We start from the raw sequence: 20,398 nt of genomic DNA, 5'->3' as shown, positions 1-20,398 counted from the left end.
CGGCTGCTCGCAGAGCGAGAGCTGGGTCTCCCGGGAGAGCCGCTTGCAGGAGCGGCTGATGGCTGCTGGTCTAGACCTCTGTGCCCGCATGGCCGGCCAAGATCCACTTCTCTGGGACAAACTGTCACTTCCAATAAACCTACCAGTTCACGGCAGCTCTCTTCTTAAGGGAATTTTGCTAGAAGTTCCTCCGTAGGTAGGCTGGAGCTATTCCAATGGGTCTTTCTGATCCAGTTAAAGTGGAGACATTGGAATCACTGCTTCCTCGCCGGCTGCCATGTTGGATTTGCCCCATATTTTTTATCCATTCATCTATTGGAGGGCATCTAGGTTGGCTCCACAGTTTAGCTATTGTGAATTGGGCTGCTATAAACATTGATGTGGCTGTGTCCCTGTAGTATGCTCTTTTTAAGTTCTTTAGATATAGACCGAGGAGAGGGAAAGCTGGGTCAAATGGTGGTTCCATTCCCAGATTTCCAAGGAATCTCCATTCTGCTTTCCATATTGGCTTCACAGGAGCCATTTTCTAATTGTTCAGCTCCTGCTTCTGTGTTGGCTAGGTCTATCAGATGCTACAAGCTTCCTTTAAAAATATGTTTTATGACTCTGTGTCTTTTGTTCTTCACTAATTATTTCTGACTCATCTTCTCCTGTGGCTTATACCCTCCATGGGCAGGAAGAAGGACCCCTGAGTGAGGTGCTGGCCGCCTCCACATAGTTATTTGTTTTGGTACGATATTACTCACTACTCAGCTTTCCTCACCTTCTAGGTAAGATTATTCAGAATCTGCTTTGGACTCTAGTTCTATAGAAAAAAATCATTAACCATAAGAATGTTTGTGAAGTAGAGGAAGACTGGTGTAAGATGTTGGAGAAGAGCCCAGAAATAGGCTTAACAGATTTAATTTTAACCCTTCACCAGATCAACTTTGTACTCTGCAAATGTCAACCTGAAAAGTTTTTGTCAGCTGCACTTCTACACAGAGGTCTACTATATCTTATTAGTTGTCCCAGAGAAATGGTTATTTTTAACCTACTATTGTAGCTTGAATTTTCACTTAAACAAGGTAAAAGAGCATTTTATTTTATTTATTGTCTTTGTGAATTATTATTATTTTTTTTCCTGTCCTCTGGTAGGATCGCCCTCCTAAGCCTGAAGTTCCCTGGTTATCTACTGCCATGTGGTTTGCATGCTGTGACTTAGAAGAGTCATTTCCAGTTTTTCAAGGAATTACACGATATATATTTTTACGACCTATTTCCATATGCTTAGGTAATATGACAAAAACGTCTGCTGTATAGCATTTGTAAACAGATTCTTGAATCCTAGCTTTAATATCTCCTTTAACCCTCTTCTGAAATGTGAATGTTTTCTACTAGGAAATTATTCACCTTTAAGAAACTGAATTAACTGTTTTCACAATTTCTTGAGTTGAATGTTTGGCCTATCAATTTTCAATATTTTATGTTTACTATTATACCCCTTTTAAGAATATAGATTTACCTGTAAATATTGCTTTGGCTGCATCCCATAGATTTTTTAAAATTTTTTATTTAACGATAACATACATACAGAAAGAATATAAAAACCAAAATCATACAACTATCACAAACCATATACTCATGAGCCATGACCCAAATCAAAAAATAGAACGGTACCAACAACGCCAAATCCCCTCATACTGCCTTTTCCCCAGAGAAAACAACTGCTCTGAATTAAAACCTTCTATGTTGTTTTCCCAACAAGTCTCAATATGTAGCTTTTCAATTCTAAAAGTATACTTTTTATTTCAAAACCACTTAGTATTGGGGGATCATATTTTTATTGTTTATAATCCAGTTATATTATGGAAATTATATTCATGGTTTTCATGAAATTGATTCTTTGTAATTACTTAGACTTTTTTGCTGGTACATGTTCAGATGGTACATTTTCATTTCTATAACTATTCCATGTGCATCATTTCTTGGATACAAATTTCTATATATAACATTTAACTCAAACTTATTAATTATGATGTCTTTTTCTGATTTTTTCATGCTTGATCTGTCAAGTATATGACAAAGTGGGATATTTCTGTTATCTTGTGGAGATTTTTGGAGAGTGGAGGCAGGGTTTTTTTTTTTTTACTTCTTTCTTGACTTTAAGTGGATCATCCATACTCTTATTTATTTAGGCCCCCTTACTAATTTGAAATTTTATTTGTAATTTTATGATAATTACTTATGCTTCTAATATGATCTTTTAAAATTACCAAATATACATTTATTTAATTTTAAAGTCAAAACATTCAAATTAAAGCTTTTAAAATTGTGTTTCCAGGATCTTTTAAGACTTATATTAACTCAAGCCAGTTGGAAGACTATTTTGAATTTCAAAAAGAAGACCAATCCATGAGAGAAAAGGAGGCCATACTCCTGGAATATTGGATCTCAGAATTGAGTTCTTTCCACAAACTAATTCTTATTAAATGTTGCAAAGAAGAAAAGGTAGGGTTTTTTTTATTAAATAAGAACTGTTATAATTGTTTCTACTAAAACTCACCAGTCAGTTATGATCCATAAGTTTGTTTGAGACTAACAATGGCCAGGCCTCTAAAAAATAGAGGCTCTGTATTATTACTAGAACATGTTATTTTATACAGAAGATAATGAAAGAGAAGGCTAGAGAGCCATCCAGGAACTTCATTATCACTTACCTATTGTTCGCTGTTAGGGAACTTATGCCATCTGCATAAATGGTACAGGAGTCTGTTGGAGGCTTTAGCAACAATGGGGAGGAAGCATTTGAAGGGTATAAAACAAGTCACCAGACATATTTGAAAACTATTGAAGTAGTCTATGTAAGAAACTGTGGCAACCTGAAATAAGACACAAGTAGTAGATTAAAGAGATGGAAGGGGATGTGATGAGGTGACTGGTGTGGCTCACATTTTTCGTTTTGGTGCCAGTATAGATAGTGGTACCAAGAACTAAGCAAACATAAAAAAAATATGTATAGAAAGATGTCATTGAGTCTACAGTGCTTGTCAGCTATCAGGGACATCTTCTTTGCAACATTTAATAAGAATCATCAGCATTGAGTTGAAAAGTAAAACTACTGAGGTTGTTGGGACTGTAGAGGAATAATACACAGTAGAATAAAGGCTCAAGTATACAAAGAGTGAAACTCTGATGAGAACCAACTTTCAAGAGGCACAGAGGAGGGATGAAGGGCTTTGAGAAAGAATGAGTCACATGAGCAGAAAAAACAACAGGAGAAAGAAGTGCTACAGGAGTCAATTAGGTATGGAATTTCAGTACACAAAAGTTATCAACAAAATGAATGAAGTATTGCAGATAGTTCCAGGTTTTATATCTGTGCATACATAATCTCTAATTTTATTATTCTAAATAAATTATATTTATTTACCTGCTAAGAATCCAAATAGTGAATTTGGGAGGCACTGGAAGAAAATGGAAGCTGATTCTTTGGGGAGACAGATAAGAGCAGGAGAAGGGAGAGAGAGAGAGAGAGAGAGAATTAACTGGAATTAACTGGAAAAGGCCAAAGTATAGTTGGCAAATATTAATACAGCTTTGAAGAACTTTTGTCTTCACAGGAACATAGAAAATAGGTTATGGGGTTGACCTGGGATACATATGATTGCAATAAAAGTGTAGAAGATACAAGTCCATTGAAAGTGGTTGTAAGAGAAGTTCTGGGAAAAGCAAGAGATAAGAAAGCACTTATAAACAGAAAAGGAAATTTCTTTGGAAGCAGATAAAGTTGGACTAGAGGTGTAGAAAGTCTGGTAGAAGTGATTGTGATGAAAGTTGAGCTTAAAATTTCTAATGTGGAACAGTTCTAAGTAAAGAAAATGTCCTGAGGTTGGCTGTGAGTGTGGGTGACTGTTCATGAGATAGATGATATGCCCTGGAGTTAGAGGTCAAGGAACTGAGATTGGTATAGTGAATGTCCACATAGACTCTGAACCTTCCCATGGACTCTGATGCTGTCAGGAGAATGCCTGGGACACAGTGGTAAATCATTTACATTTTGTTCAATGAACAGTCATACAACGAACCAAGTGAAACACCTTCATTGAAAATGAAACAGTAGCTACCAGACTGCATGGTGATGATTACTAGATGGCATGAGTCCCAAAGAAAAGGAAGCTTTAGAGATAAAACCATGAGAACTAAAAAATTCTGGACTATGAGAAATTTTGCACTCATTTCTTTAGCCACCTATTTTGTTTAATGTTTGCTTATTAAGAGAAAAAAAGATAAAGGATGAAGATTTTAGGTCACAAAATATTTAGGAGACAAATCACCTAATCTCTATGTATAAGTTTTATTTAGATTTGATTAAACATACAGTTATTTAAGCATATATACCCATACAATTTATATCAGAGAAATGTGAATACTGCCTATATATTTGGTGATATTAAGGAACTGTTAATTTTTAGATGTGATTATAGTACTGTGGTTATGGTTTTTAAAGTCTTTATCTTACATAAATATTGAATTACTTAAGGATAAAGTGATATCATGCATGACATTTGCTTTAAAATAATCCTGAGGGCTTAAGGAATGGGTGGATATATCAATGAAATCATGATTGGGCATACCTTAACAAATGTTGAATCGAGGTAAAGTATAAGTTTTATTATTCTTTCATTTTATTCACTCTTAAAAATTTCCATAATAAAATGTGTTTAATTCCTAGTCATATCCTTCTACAGCTGGGTTCTCTTGCAACATGTCATAGGACAGCTCTCCAAATATGATCAAAGTTATAAATGTTAGACAGTTATACCAATTCACAAAAGGTTAATTGAAAACTCTTAAACCAAAGCACTCAACCTAAAATCTTATGGGTTATTTTACCAAACAAAATTGGCTTCAAAATTAACATGGAGGAGTCAAGGAAACAGATTAGGTTTCAGAAAATAGAGTTAGACACTTGTTCCAGAGAAGCCAGGAACTAAATGAGTCAAGACAATTGATGGGATCACAATGAAAAGACAATTCAAGTATGGCAATGTCATACCAGCCTTACTTCTTCCCAATTATATTTAGAACAACTTGCTAAAGAAATTGCAGTTTGAGAGTAAATAATCAAATTTAGTTTCAAAACTGAAGATCTAGATTCCTATCCAGAAGCAGAAACTTAAAACAAAGATAAGATCTCAGTGATGAGGGATTTCAATGTACTCAGCCTGTTTTCCCAGAGCTGTTCCCAAGCAGGTCAAATGATCCTACCTAATGGAGTTAACTGCTTCTTTGAGAGATAGAGAATACAGGTGGCTTCCATGGAATACTACAGTCTTGCACGTGCATGTGCACCCCCACACACACACACACACATAATCAGAAGTAGAATAAACATTATAAACTACTACAGTCTTGCACGTGCATGTGCACCCCCCCGACACACACACATAATCAGAAGTAGAATAAACATTATAAACTACTATAGTCTTGCACGTGCATGTGCACTCCCCACACACACACACACACACATATAATACAGAAGTAGAATAAACATTCTAAACACAGAGATGAAATTCCATTTTGTAAAAAATCTCTTAGTAAACTGGTGGTAGACTTATTAGAACTGCATCAGAAAATAGAATGACTATCATCTCAACAATTCTTTTTTAAAAAATATTTATTTTTTAGTTATAGTTGGACACAATACCTTTTTCCATTCATTTATTTTTATGTGTTACTGAGGATCGAACCCAAGGCCCTGCATGTGCTCTACACCTGAGTCACAATCCCAGCCCCATCAACAACTCTTTATTTAGTATAAATATTATTGACACCTACCAGGAAAATTTTTACACATTTGAACTGGCATGAGAAAAAAGAAATTATCATTTAATTCAGAATGACATTGAATAGTTTATTACCACAGAATAAAAATAAGAAAAATCTTCTACACCGGTGTTCTCAAATTTTAATATGCTTCAGTCACCTTGGAGATTTATTAAACGCAGATTGCTGGGAACTGCCCTCACAGAGTTTCTATGTCTGGAATGAGGCCTAAGAACTGCATTTCTGACCAGTTTCCAGGTACTGCTGCTGATAAGCCCACAGCCATATTTTATTTATTTATTTATTTACTTTTTAGTTGTAGTTGCACACATTACCTATATTTTATTTATTTATTTTTACATGGTGCTGAGGATTGAACCCAGGGCCTTGCATGTGCTAGGTGAGCCACCAACCTCAGCCATGTTTTTAAAACCACTATTTTGATGTAATTAAATATATATAGGAAGAAACAATTATTCTTGAAGTAATTAGAGGGGTGAAGAACATCAGGATATATGTCATCACCTACAGCATTATTAGTTTCCAAGTTTAGATTCACCAGAAACTCTCTCCTCCACAGAACTAATGTTTTAATCCAGTCTTCCTTCACCTAAGGAAGGTGGAAATTTGAGATCCAGTTTCCTCTTACAAAAAAATATAGTGTCACCAGGATTGCCAAGGATGAATTCTTCTCAGAGAAACAATTGCAAGGTTTTCCCAACTTGGGAGATACCAATTGGAGGAATACACCTTTAAATCCTTGCTGTGAATTCTACTATGTACTGATTATTTATTTAAGCAAAATACCTCATGAAAGAAAAATTCCCCACCACATTCTCATCAATGCATGGTACTCTGCTTGCTAAACAAAACAAAACAAAACAAATATCTGCATTTTAGAGGCTAATCAAGAGTTACTTGAAATTTTTAAAAATGTCAGTTAAGCTGTTATAGATATATTCTCTGATCATGTGTAGAAAGACCTCAAGAGTTTTTTTTTTCCAACAGCTTTATTGAAGTATAATTCATGTAACATAAAATTTACCCATTTAAGATGTTCACTTTAACGACTTTTAGTATCCTCACAGAGTTGTGCATCATTGATAAATCAATTTAGATCATTTTCATTACCCTGAACTATCCATTGTCATTATTGACCAATGCCATCGGCACCAGCCCCAAGCAACCACTTCTACTTTCTATCTGTACAGAAATGCATACTCTGGCTTTTTAAATTTATTATTTCATTTAGCCTAATGTTTTCAGCATTTGTCCATATTGTACCAAGTGTCAGTATTACATCCTTTTTTATTGAGAGTAATATATGATAACATGGATATGCCACATTTTGTTCTCCCCTTCAACAAATGATGCACATTTGTGCTGTTTCTACCTTGTGACTATATGAGCCATACTTCCTCCCAATTATACCCTTTATACCCATTATTACCATAATGGGTATAAACATTTAAACATTTTGTACAAGTTTTTGTGTGAAATGTGTTTTAATTTCTCCTGGATATATACCTCAAAAGTGAAGTGGCTAAATCATATGTAATTCTGTTTAACTGAGGAGCTGTAAAGAGGCTACACCATTTTACCTTCCCACAACTATGTATGAGGGTTCCAATTTTTCTGGATACTTGACAACATTTGTTATTACCTGTCTCTTTATTATAGTAATATTTCTATATCCACAGTTTTAATTTTCTGGGGTTCCAGTTACCCAAAGTCAACTATAGTCTAAAGACATTAAATGGAAAATTCCAGAAATGAAAAATCACAAATTTTAGGTTGCACATGGTTTGGGGTATCATGATGAAATCTCACATTAGCATTACACCCTTCTTGGGATGTGAATCATACCTTGGTCTAGTTTATCCATGCTGTATACACTACCCACCCATTAATGGCTATCACTTAGTAACCATTTCAGGTATCATACATATTGACTCTATAACACTGACAGTTTCAGGCATACTGAGGGATGTCTTGGAACATATCTTCCACAGATAAGGGGGGACTACTGAATTGCCATCCTAGGGAGTATGAGGTGATATCTTGTAGCTTTGCTTTGCATGCTCCTAATGACTGCTGATGGTGACCATCTTTTCTTATGCTTATTAGCTATTTGTAGAAATGTCTGTTTAGATCCTTTACCATTTTAGTTATATCATTTGCTTTTTATTGTTGAGTTACAAGAGTTCTTTATAAATTTTAGGTATGATTTGCAAAAATGTTTCCCCATTCTGTGTGTTGTCTTTTTCCTTTCTTTATAGTATCCTGTGAAGCTCAAACATTTTCTAATTTTGGTGTCCAGGTTATTTATTTTCTACTTTTATTGACTGGGCTATTGTGTCACATCTGAAAAGCCTTCGCCTAATCCATGTGAGGTTGTATCTCACATGCTAGGTGAGGATGTGCCATAACACATCCTAATTTATATGGGTAAGCACCTGAACACCTTTTCCCAGGTGACCATACAAGGGAAATATGATCCTAGGCCATAGCTCTAGACCAGGTTGGGATACTCCTTCACTTCATCTCTTCAGGTAGACTTTGTATTAGTTCATATCATCACAAGAAGAAGGATGAACACAAATGAGCTATTTTGAGAGAGACCACACTCACATAACCTGTATTATAGCATATTGTTATACTGTTTTATTATTAGCTATTATTAATCTATTAATATGCTAATTTAGAAATTATTGTAAGTATGTGTTATTATAAGTATGTATATATAGGAAAAAGCATAGTATACATAAGGTTGAGTAATATTCATGTTTTAGACATCCACTGGAGGTTTTAGAATATATCCCTGGTAGATAAATAGGGACTACCATAAATAGAATGATGAGGAACTTCCCTCTTATCCAACAGTTCTTCTTGCTTGTGAAGTCATGAGAACTATGTCAACAGATATTGGTATACAAATCCACAGATTATGTCCATAAAAAGAAGTCTACCAATCACAAAAGATTAAGTGCTGAAGTATAGAGCCACCACCACCAGAAGTCAAAGTGGAAATTTAGGATAAAACTGTGAAGGCACCTCATCCAATATACTATTTTTTAGATTTTTTTTTTCTTTTCAAATTTCAGGTGGTTTTTGCTCTTACAGAATTTGTGATAGAAAATCTTGGAAAACAGTTTATAGAGCCACCACCTGTGGACCTGCCTACCCTATACCAAGACATGTCATATAACACCCCCCTGGTGTTCATCTTAAGCACAGGCTCAGATCCCATGGGTGCATTTCAGAGGTTCGCCCGGGATAGCGGGTATTCAGAACGGTAAGGTCACATTGTGCAGTTTTTACCTCTTTGTTAATTTGTCTTTGTTCTTACCTACTGTGGAGCATGCACACTACCATTCCAATATTTCACTAAAAAAAAATTAAGATGTGTTAATATTTCTCTATGTATATTATTAAAATGAAATAAAAATTATAAAAGCAGGTATAAAATTCATTTGAGCATAATGATTGTTTTAAGTCTTAAAGTATAATAATGAAATTGAACAGTGATTGAAACGTTTTTAGTATTTAACATATTTTTTTTTGCATTAATGGGGATTAAACCCAGGGGGTGCATTACCACTGTTTTGAAACAGGATCTCACCAAGTTGCCCAGACAGGCTTTAAACTTGTAATCCTCTTGTTTCCACCTCCTAAGTAGCTGGGTCTTTCTCATGATAGCTTCCAGTTCTGATGCAGCCTGGTCCCAGGACTAAAAATTACAGAAGGATGAAAGATCCAATCTCTTCATTTGGAGCTTATGGTCTGCATAGAAATATATGTATATGTGTATATATGTACACACACATACACACATATAAACACATATATTATTATATGTGTATATATTTATATATATGTGAATGTGGTCTCTCAAAATATCTTATATATACAAATATAATATATAGTATATATGTGTGTGTATATATGTGGGCATATATATGTGTACATATACATGTGTATGTACACACATGTTTAAATGTATATATGTAATAATATATAAATAATATATTTAATATATTTTAGTATAGTCAATATATATTTAAAATATATGTGAATATATCATGCATATATATATATGTATGTATGCACACATATGTATTTTTTAATAAGGAATTGACTAAGAAGTCCCAAAAGCTGGAGATTCAGAAGAGTTCATAATGTGTAGTTCCAGTCTGAGTCCAAAAGCTTGAGATCCAGGAGAGCTGTTGATACAAGTTCCAGCCCAAAAGTCAGCTGACTTGAGACACAATAACCAAGGTGTCATTTGAGTCTAGTGGCCAGAAAAGACCAGTGCCTCAACTCAATAGTTAGAATAAGTTCCTTTGTACTCAGCCCAGATGAATGTTGAAAACATGACCCAAAACACACACAGAGCCCACATACAAATCTTGGAGACTTCTTATTGTTGTCATTCTAGGCATTTAATGAAATCACTATTGAATTACTAGCTGATTACTAAGCCAACTAAATAGAGATGTCATGTCTACATGTCAGTATCAACATGCAACAAATAATACAGTTTTTATAAAAGTGATTTACAAAAGTCAGTAAACAAACCATGAGTAGCAGCAACAAACACTGGAGAGGGAACAATCTGATTTTTATAGTTGCCACTTTATAATATTCAAAATGTCCACCTTTCAAAAAGCATTGTAGGATATTCAAGCAAACAAGAAGTATGGTCCATTTACAGGGAAAAAAATCTTAACAGAAACTGAACCTGGTAAATGGTAGGCATTAAACCTACTAGATAAAAAAATGTATTTTATATACTTCCATTTTAAATGATGTAGAATAATTATAATTTATATTGATGTTTCAGTATATTATACAATGTATAATGATCAAATAAGGGTAAATGGCATATCTGTCACCTCAGACATTTATTATTTCTTTGTGTTGGAATCATTCAAAATTCTCTTTAACCAGTCATTTGAAATAATTAATTGTTGTCAACCATAGTTATCCCAATATATTGTAGAACACTGGAGGTTATTCCTCCTACACAGCAGCACCCCTGTACTCATGAACCATCCTCTCTCCAACCCTCCCTTTCACATCCTTCTCAGGCAGTAATAACCACTATTCTATTCTCTACTTCTTGACACTTTTACAAATAACAAAGAATATGCAATATTTTATAGACAAAAACTTTAAATCAATTATTTTAAATATACTCATAGCTAAATAAAACATCAACAAAGAACTAAAAGAAAACATGAGAATGATGTCTCAGCAAAATAGAGAATATCAGTAAAGAGATAGAATTTATAAAAAGGAACAAAGTAGAAATTCTGGAGATTAAAATTATAATAATTGAAATTTAAAAGTCAATAAAAGGATGCATATGGGAGGAGGCAGAAGAAAGAATCAGTAGAGAGAAAAATAGGTCAATTTAGATTCCTCAGCTTCTGAGGAGCAGAAAGGAAAAAAAGAATGAAGAAAAATGAACAGAGCCCAAGAGACCTGAGAGATACCACCAACCCCACCAACACACACATAATGAAAGTACCAGGAGAGAAGAGGGAAGGAGATTCAGAAAAAAAAAACCTGAAGAAATATTCTGTTTGAGCTGGTATGTTCTGATTCTCAGAACTTTCACTCGATAGGAATTATGCCAATGGCTTTCCTCATTCTTCAGTTTACAGAAGGCAGATTTTGGGACTGCGTGGTCTCTATAATCACATGAGCTAACTCCCATTAAATTTATGTGTGTATCATGGAAAAACACACACACACCACATATAGGTACACATATATAACATTGGTTCAGTTTTTCTGCAAAACTCTAGCACAGTAGGTATGAGATTTCTTTTTGGGATAGTGAAAATATTCTGGAACCAGACTGCAGTGATGATTTTCCAACATTGTGAGTATACTGGAAGACAGTGAACTGTACACTTCTAATAAAAAATAATTAAGACACTATTAAAGAAGAAAAACAAGGTGATAGAACTTTTTTATTACATGTCAAGATTTACTATAAACTTATTATAAAATGAGTTATTTAGATGTTGTGGCACCAGTGCAAGTCTAGACTAATAGATGAATGGAAAAAAAATAGATAATTCAGAAATGAACTCATGTACGTTGAGATCCTGTTTATGACAGAAGTCAGAGTGAGGAATAAAAAAGGATCTTTTCAATAAATATTCCTGAATTTGCTGGAATAGCCACACACAAAAAAATAATTTTGACATGTATATATAAGGCAAATATATAAAAGAAAAAATAATAACTAGAAAATAATATATAAGAGAGTGTCATCCTGGGCAGTGACATTTTTTCTAAATACAAAAAGGTGATCACTTTTAAAAATTGATAAATTAGACTGAAGTACATTAACATATAGGATGTTTATTCATAAAAGGCAGTATTAAGGGTGTTTTAAAGAGACAAGTGACAAAGTGGGGAAAAAATACTGGTAGTAAATATAACAGAGGGTTTATATCCAACGTAAAGAACTCAATACAAAAAAGCCACTCAGGAAGTGCCACCCAAAGGGTAAACCCTAATCTAATCTATAGATTTTCATTATATAATATTATGTTGATATTACCTCATCAATCATAACAAATGTATCACACTAACACAGGATATTAATAAAAGAAGAAACTGGGGGAGGGAAAGGGAGCTATATGATAACTATACACTCACTGTAAACCAAAATTTGCTCAAAAAATAAGTACTTTCTATTAATTAAGACTAAACTCAAATAAGTTTGAGGCTGGAGAGGATTTTAACAAAAAAAAAGGGGGATAAAAGACAATAAAGGACATAGCCAAACAGTCAATTTAAAAAAGCAAACAATTTAAAACCTCAGTGAGACACCACTACACCAAACGTTAACCAAGAGGTGGAGAAAGAGAAACTCTCATCTACTGCTGGTGGAGGTATGGAATGGCAACACCATCTTGGAAAACAGTTTGATATTACACAAAAGTTATATGTACACATACTCTGTCAAACAGCAGTTCCACCTCAAGAAATATTCACACAAAAAATGGAGTGCCAACATAGACCAAAAGGTACATACAAAATGTTTTTGAAATCTTAACACCAAAAAATCAAATAACCTAATCAATAAATGGACCAAGGAACTGAACAGACACTTCTCAGAAAATGATATACAATTAATCAACAAATATGAGAAAAAAATGTTCAATATCTCTAGCAGGTATAAAAATGCAAATAATCAAAACTACTCTAAGATTTCATCTCACTCCAGTCAGAATGGCAGCTATTAAGAATACAAACAACAGTAAGTGTTGGCGAGGATGTGGAGAAAAAGGCACACTCATACTTTGATGGTAGGATTGCAATTGGTGCATCCAATATGGAAAGCAGTATGGAGATTCCTTGGAAAACTTGGAATGGAACCATCATTTGACCCTGCTATCCCAAGGACTTTAAAACAGTATACTACAGGGACACAGCCACATCAATGTTTATAGCAGCACCTTTCACAATAGCTAAACTGTGGAAACAACCTAGATGCCCATGAGTTGATGAATGCATAAAGAAAATGTGGTAAATATACACAACGGACTACTATTCAGCATTAAAAGAGAATAAAATCATGGTATTTGCAGGTAAATGAATGGAGTTGGAGAATATAATGCTAAGTGAAATTATCCAATCTCAAAAAAACAAATGCTGAATGTTTTCTCTGATGTAAGGATGCTTATTCATAATGGGGGTGTGGCATTGGAGGACTAGATGAACTCTAGATAGAGCAAAGGGGAGGGAGGAGAAGGAAGGGTGCATGAGGGTAGGAAAGACATGAGGGTAGGAATGAGATGAACATCATTACCCTAAGTACATGTATGGAGACACAAATAGTGTGACTCTACTTTGTGTACAACCAGAGTAATTAAAATTTGTGCTCTCTATATATAATATGAATTGTAATGCATTCTTCTGTCATATATAACCAATTAGAATAAAAAATGTTTTTGAAGCATTGTGAAAAATAACCAACAAACAAATAATTCAAATATTCAAGAATGAATAGTTAATAAATTGTAGTCTAAGAGCCCCCTAGAATATTATGCAGCAATGAAAAATGCATGGACTATAATAACACACAATAACATGAATGAATCTTTAAAAACATAATGTTGAAGGAAAAAGATGGGACTAGGAGGAAACCAGATTTTTCCTCACTCAGTAACCCTAGATGCAAGCATCAGGAATACTGTGAGATGGGTGAAAGAGGGATTTCATTAAAACTCAATACTGGACAGACAGAGTGCCTGAAGAAACATCAAAATCCTACCAACAAAGAAAAGCTCAGGAACAGATGGATTCTCAGCCCAGTTCTACCAAACCTTTAAAGAACTAATGCCAGTCCTCCTCAAATCATTCCATTAAATAGAATAATCTTCCAAACTCATTCTATGAAGCTAGTATTACCCTGATGACAAAAACAGAAAAAGATACATCAAGAAAAGAAAATTTCAGACTAATATTCTTAATGAACATAGATACAAATATTCTTAATGAAATTAGCAAATCACATACAAAAACACATTAAAAATACAGTGCGCCATGACCAAGTGAGTTTCTTCCCAAGTATGCAAGGTTGGTTAAACATACAAAAATCAAAAAACATAATTCAATACATCAATCGATGGAAAGACAAGAATCACATGATTATTTGGATAGATGCAGAAAAAGCATTTGATAAAATGCAGCATCCATTTATATTTAAAACACTAGAAAAATAGGGATAGAAACAATATACCTCAACATTGTAAAAGCTATGCACAACAAACCCAAGGCCAGCATCATTCTAAATGAAGAAAAAAGTGAAAACATGCCCCCTAAAACCTGGAACAAGACAGGGATGCCCACTTTTACCATTTCAATTCAACATTGTTATTGTCAGAGCAATTAGGCAAACATTGTAATTGTCAGAGCAATTAGGCAAAAGAAAGAAATTAAATGGATACAAATAGTAAAAGAAAAGCTCAAACTAGTTCAACTTTGTAATGACATGATCCTTTATTTAGAAGACCCAAAAAATTTTACCAGAAAACTTCTATAACTCATAAATGAATTCTGCAAGTAGCAGGCTACAAAACTAACAACCATAAATCATTGCATTCCTGTACTCCAATGATGAATTAGCTGAATGTGAAATTAGGAAAACCATCCCACTCACAATAGCCTCAAAAAATATATAAAATACCTGGGAATTAATCTAACGAAAGAGGCAAAAGACTTCTACAAAGAAAATTACAGAACACTAAAAAAAGAAATTTAAGAAGACCTTAGAAGGTGGAAAGATCTCCCATATTGTCAGATAGGATGTCAAAATGGCCATACTACCCAAAGTGCTATTCCATTCAATGCAATCTTCATTAAATTTCAATTTTCAAAATTCTTCATAGAAAGCAGGCATGAAATTTATTTGGAAAAATAAGAGACCCAGAATAGCCAAAGCAATCCTCAGCAAGAAAAGCAAAGCAGGAAGCAACACAATCTTGGACCTTAAATTTACTAAAGAACTATAGTAACAAAAACAGCATAATACTGGCATCAAAACAGACATGAAGAGCAATAGAACAGAACAGAAGACACAGAGACAAGCCCACATCAATACAGTTATCTCATACTAGACAAAGGTGCCAAAAACATTCATTAGAGAAAAGATAACCTCTTCAACAAATGGCGCTGGGAAAACTAGACTCGGGTCCTTGTCCTTGCCCCAGTGAAATTGACTGATGGGGCCAGAAAATGAGGGGCTATTTAGGAAAGGTGGCTTGGTAACCAGTGAAGGCCAGTGATTCTCCAAAGGAGCAGTTCCTCACCTTGATAGATAACACTGATAAAAGTGACTTCCAAGACTAATTGCATATTTATCATGTTCCCAGAAACCTGAGACCCCTAAAAAAGAGCTCTGGATATCCTAGGATCATTGCTGGTTCTCTTGGTTCTGTACTTCTTTTATTTTATAAATATTAATTTTCTTTCTTTGGCCTAAGTCTGTTTTACTATTGTTTTTGACCACTCCATATGAAATATATTTCAAATTCAAGCAGTCTCCCATTATGGTAATATGAAACAGAAGTGATCCAGTGGATGATCCCATTAACTTGGCATGTGAAGACTATCATAGCATATTTACATTTTTAAAATATCTGCATTGCTTTAAAATAGTATAACACAGTCTCTTTTTTTTGTTCAATTCAGAGTGCAGTCAATTTCACTAGGACAAGGACAAGGACCCATTGCTGAGAAAATGATCAAGGATGCAATGAAATCAGGAAACTGGGTATTTTTGCAAAACTGCCATCTTGCTGTTTCTTGGATGTTAGCCATGGAAGAGCTAATTAAATCCTTCATAGATCCAAGTATGTTGAGCACATACATTTGCATAATAATACCATTTTATCAAGTTCTTAGAGTTGATCTTTATTGTAGGCATTGTGTTTGCTCTTATTATAGATAAGAAATTTGAGTACTAGGCAGGTTCAGTTAAGTTACACAACTAGGATTCAAAAAACAGTCTTATTTCTTATTAAAAAAAATTCTTATTAAAAAAAGTGCTACTACAAGCTAAACATTTTCTTTTTTTGTTGTTTTGTCTTTTTTTTAAATAGCTCATGTTATCAAGGACACTTTTCGACTTTTTCTAAGCTCTATGCCTAGTACTACATTTCCTGTTACAGTTCTTCAGAATTCTGTCAAGGTAATGTATGAACATGGTTGGAATGGGAATGGTTGGTCTCTGAGTGTTCATTTAGGAGCTCCATGAAGCTCAGACCTTGCACAGAACCACATGGAAGTTTATGTGGTTAGGGTGAGAAGGTAGATATCCATATCCTTTCAACTGATAAGCAGGTGGAGGAAATTAGGTCGCAAGACAGTGAGTATTTTTGCATCTTCTAGTCCTGTTTGTCATTCAATTCTTCCAGCTCTTACTCTTCAAAAGAAAATGTTAAGTATACAGTGAATGACAACACATCCTGTCCCACAGGAATGGGAATGTTTCAGCATTTGAGAAGAAGGCCTTCAGGTGGTATAGCTGCTGAATTTCAGTGCAGGAAGTTTCCAATATGTGGGAAGGAATGAGAAATAAGAGGTTCTTCTTTCCTCCCTGCCCTATGTCATGGGACAAAGTCTGGAATGATGTCATATTTTGAGATAACTGAAAAATCCAATGGAGAAAGTCTTAGCATGCTTTTTGGCCCATGTTTAGAAAAATGAGCACCAAATGGAAGTGTCTAAGGCTCTTATGCAGATGCTTCCAGTGTTCTAGACCTGAGGACCCTGCCAGGCCCTATTCTTCCTGGACTGTGGCTGAACAAGATACGAAGTAGGCTTGCACATTCCAGGAAGGCCCTTGTGGGAAAGTTAGCTAGATCATCTCAGTGTCTTAAGTCTATGTGTATTATTCAGAAATAATGCAAGTCTATAAAATCACCCTCTCTTCTGGATATGTTCTATCTTAATCCAGGTAACCAATGAGCCTCCCAAAGGGTTACGTGCAAATATCAGGCGAGCGTTTACTGAAATGACACCTTCATTTTTTGAAGAAAATATCCTTGGAAGAAAATGGAGACAAATGATATTTGGCCTTTGTTTCTTTCATGCAATTATTCAGGTATATTTAATTCTGCTTTTTAATAGCAACAAAGATGTGTACTATCTTCTAAATAAAAAAGTACTAAAAAAAAATAAGTGAAAGCTTATGAATGGCACTGTAAAACACTAAGGACCTTATTCTGGATTTGAACCCAAGTTCTTTTAATTCAACTAGTGATCTATATACTCAGTTTGCATGAGTATCTCACAGCTATACTGGCTCCCACCTACATGCTATATGCCCACAGAACACCATCATCTAAATCAATGGAGTAGGGCCAACTCAACAAATACAAAACTGATCTCCTCAACTCGACCTCACACTCAAAATATGCTTTCCCTCCTGTTTTAGTCAGCTTTTTACCTGCTATGACTAAAGGATCTAACCAGAACAACTATAGAGGAGGAAAAGTATATTGAAGGCTCATGGTTTCAGAGGTCTTAGTCCATAGAAGTTCAACACCATTCCTCAGGGCTCCGGGTGAGGCTGAATATCATGGCAGAAGAATGTGGGTAGAGGGAAGCATCTCCATCACTGAGAGCAGCAACCAGAGAGGGAGAGATCAAATCCACTCTCAAGATACAGAATGTATACCCCATAGATACACCCCAATTTCCACCTTCTCCAGCCGTACCCCCATCAGGGATTAATTTACTGATTGGGTTAAGACTCTTACAACCGAATCATTTCTCCTCTGAACCTTCTTGCATTGCCTTGAGCTTTTGGAAGACACCTCACATCTATACCATAACACCTCCAGTCTCTAATTCTGAAATCATGGTTCCATTCTCTCAATTAGTGACAATCAGAACTTCAGGATTATTTTTATTCTTCCACTTCACCCATATATTTTTATCAATCATCAAGACCTCCGTGTTAATTTTACAATAATTTCACTTTTACTTGTTCCTTTGAGTGGACTCACTAACCTAGTGGCCTCCTCTCCATGTATTACTGAAGCCCCAAGTCCCCCAAAAGATGACCCTCAACCCACCAACAGTCTCCTTCCCCTGATCCAGATTCTGCTTGGTATGGTATTCATATCCATGACCTTGTACTCTAATTCTGACTCTCCAACTACGTATCATTAGGTGGTGTCTTGATTAGACTGGTCTTCAACTGTGTGTGTTCTATAGAAAGAGAATCAGTAAAGAAAAAAGAAGATTAAAGGTGCAAGATATGGGATAGATAAACAAAAGGGTCCTAAAAGAGGTCTGAGAAATTGGAAATCAGAGGCTCCGGCTATCAGGAGCTCTTTTGCTGTTCCACTAATAAAAGCTGCTAAGATGAGGAGGTAGTTTAAGAGCAGTGAAAATTCAAGATCAAGAGGAAGGAACTTGGGACCAATAATTGTCAGTATAGAATTAAGAAATTAAGGTAGGATAAGAAAATAGCAAAGAGGGAGGGATATCATAAAACAAAGATAATGATTATGTACCATTTTCTTTTTAAACATCACCATGGAGAAGACAGTATGTAATAAGCATAATATGGTAATGACAGAAAGCCCTGAATAAAACTCCTCATAGGAGTAGGGAATAGTTCTCTCTCACCAGATATATAATTATAGCATCAGTATTTTTATGCCAAAAGACTCTAAATAAGATTATTTTTCCTGTTCTGACAGGGAAATATTTTATTTTACCCTGAAAAACAGATTTTTTTAAAAAACAGATCTGATGAATTTCTAGTAATAACAAATTTTTTGTAGTAAATATGGGTAGGGTCCAGTATTGAAGAAGATGTGATCCTCCTCTTTGGTGAAAGCCTAGTTAAAGTTGAACTGCATGACTTTAATTGATTTTGCAGTGTAGGAATGCCCAGTTTTAATATTTGCCTTTTCTTTTTCACTATTTTAAACATAATTAATTTTATCAAATTTTATTTCAGACTATTTATTTTCTATTCTAGGAGAGAAAGAAGTTTGGGCCCCTTGGATGGAATATATGCTATGAATTTAATGACAGTGATAGAGAATGTGCTCTACTGAACCTCAACCTTTACTGCCAAGATGGAAAGATTCCCTGGGATGCACTGATTTACATTACTGGTCAGTATGTCCATGTGGCCAGGGCATCCAGCTGTGGACCACAGAGTTGTTGATTCACCCCTACTTGACCTTTATGAAGATGGGGTCCTCCCCCAGTGTTTAGTGGTGATAATGATGCCTCTTGAAATTCTCTCTGTGAATTTAAGATTGTGATAAGCATATCATGAAGAATATTTACACATAGAAAATTGAAAAGATATTTTCCCCAATAACAATAGTATGGAAAACACATTGCTCTTAATTCATGCCAGGCTCTATTGTAAGCATTTCTCATGAATTAGTAAATTAAATCCTCACAGCAGCACTATTAGTATCATGGGTGAAAACCTTGCAGGAGCACTTCAACGATGAATGGTGACTTACAGCAATGAATCTGGAATTTTCCAAGGAATTATATCAGCATTAGATATCATTCCAGTATGGTTCCTTCCTACTCATAATTTTGGGATGACAATGAAGCATACTGAAAGTAGCTTCTCTGTGGACAGAGAGAGTATAAAATAAGTTTTAATTCCCCCTATCATAATTTATGTGAGGCAAGTCCTCTGTGTCATCATGGATCTCTTTCCTCCAAAGCTTGTCAGCAACAATTTATAAAGTATGTATAGAGTTTAAATGTCTTGCTACAAATGTTTGGTTCCATTTTATTTGTGGACCCTGAGTGGAAGCACTGTTTCATGCAAAGTGTGTATATTTTAGAATGTTACAGTCAAGGAAGAGATATGACTCAAAATGAATATTTTTGAAGCAAAACAAGAAAAAGGAAAAAGTATGTAAATAGAGATTAGTGACTTTAGCTTTTTTGGAAAAAGCAAAATTACTAGGATAATATACATGTACTAGATTTTTTTTGATTTATTCTTTTTTGAGGGGGTAGTGGGAGGAAATTTTGATGTGGTTTTTCCATTTTAAGTACCAAATAAACC

At 34.8% G+C, this 20,398-nt stretch overlaps 1 protein-coding gene across 1 annotated transcript in view; it reads left to right on the top strand.

Annotated features, from left to right (window-relative positions):
- Dnah6 (dynein axonemal heavy chain 6) overlaps positions 1 to 20,398 on the top strand; it is a 263,669-nt gene that overhangs the window by 219,222 nt on the left and 24,049 nt on the right. The window contains exons 63-69 of the mRNA XM_005335870.5: positions 1,138 to 1,273; positions 2,324 to 2,490; positions 8,913 to 9,103; positions 16,027 to 16,187; positions 16,437 to 16,525; positions 17,294 to 17,440; positions 19,334 to 19,472. Of these exons, the coding sequence (XP_005335927.2) occupies positions 1,138 to 1,273; positions 2,324 to 2,490; positions 8,913 to 9,103; positions 16,027 to 16,187; positions 16,437 to 16,525; positions 17,294 to 17,440; positions 19,334 to 19,472 (1,030 nt within the window). The remainder of the gene's footprint in view (positions 1 to 1,137; positions 1,274 to 2,323; positions 2,491 to 8,912; positions 9,104 to 16,026; positions 16,188 to 16,436; positions 16,526 to 17,293; positions 17,441 to 19,333; positions 19,473 to 20,398) is intronic.

The sequence above is a fragment of the Ictidomys tridecemlineatus genome, chromosome 12 (assembly GCF_052094955.1).
Source record: "Ictidomys tridecemlineatus isolate mIctTri1 chromosome 12, mIctTri1.hap1, whole genome shotgun sequence".
Classification (NCBI taxonomy): domain Eukaryota; kingdom Metazoa; phylum Chordata; class Mammalia; order Rodentia; family Sciuridae; genus Ictidomys; species Ictidomys tridecemlineatus.
Note: the sequence above shows the minus strand (reverse complement) of the source record. Positions and strands in the feature narration are given on the sequence as shown.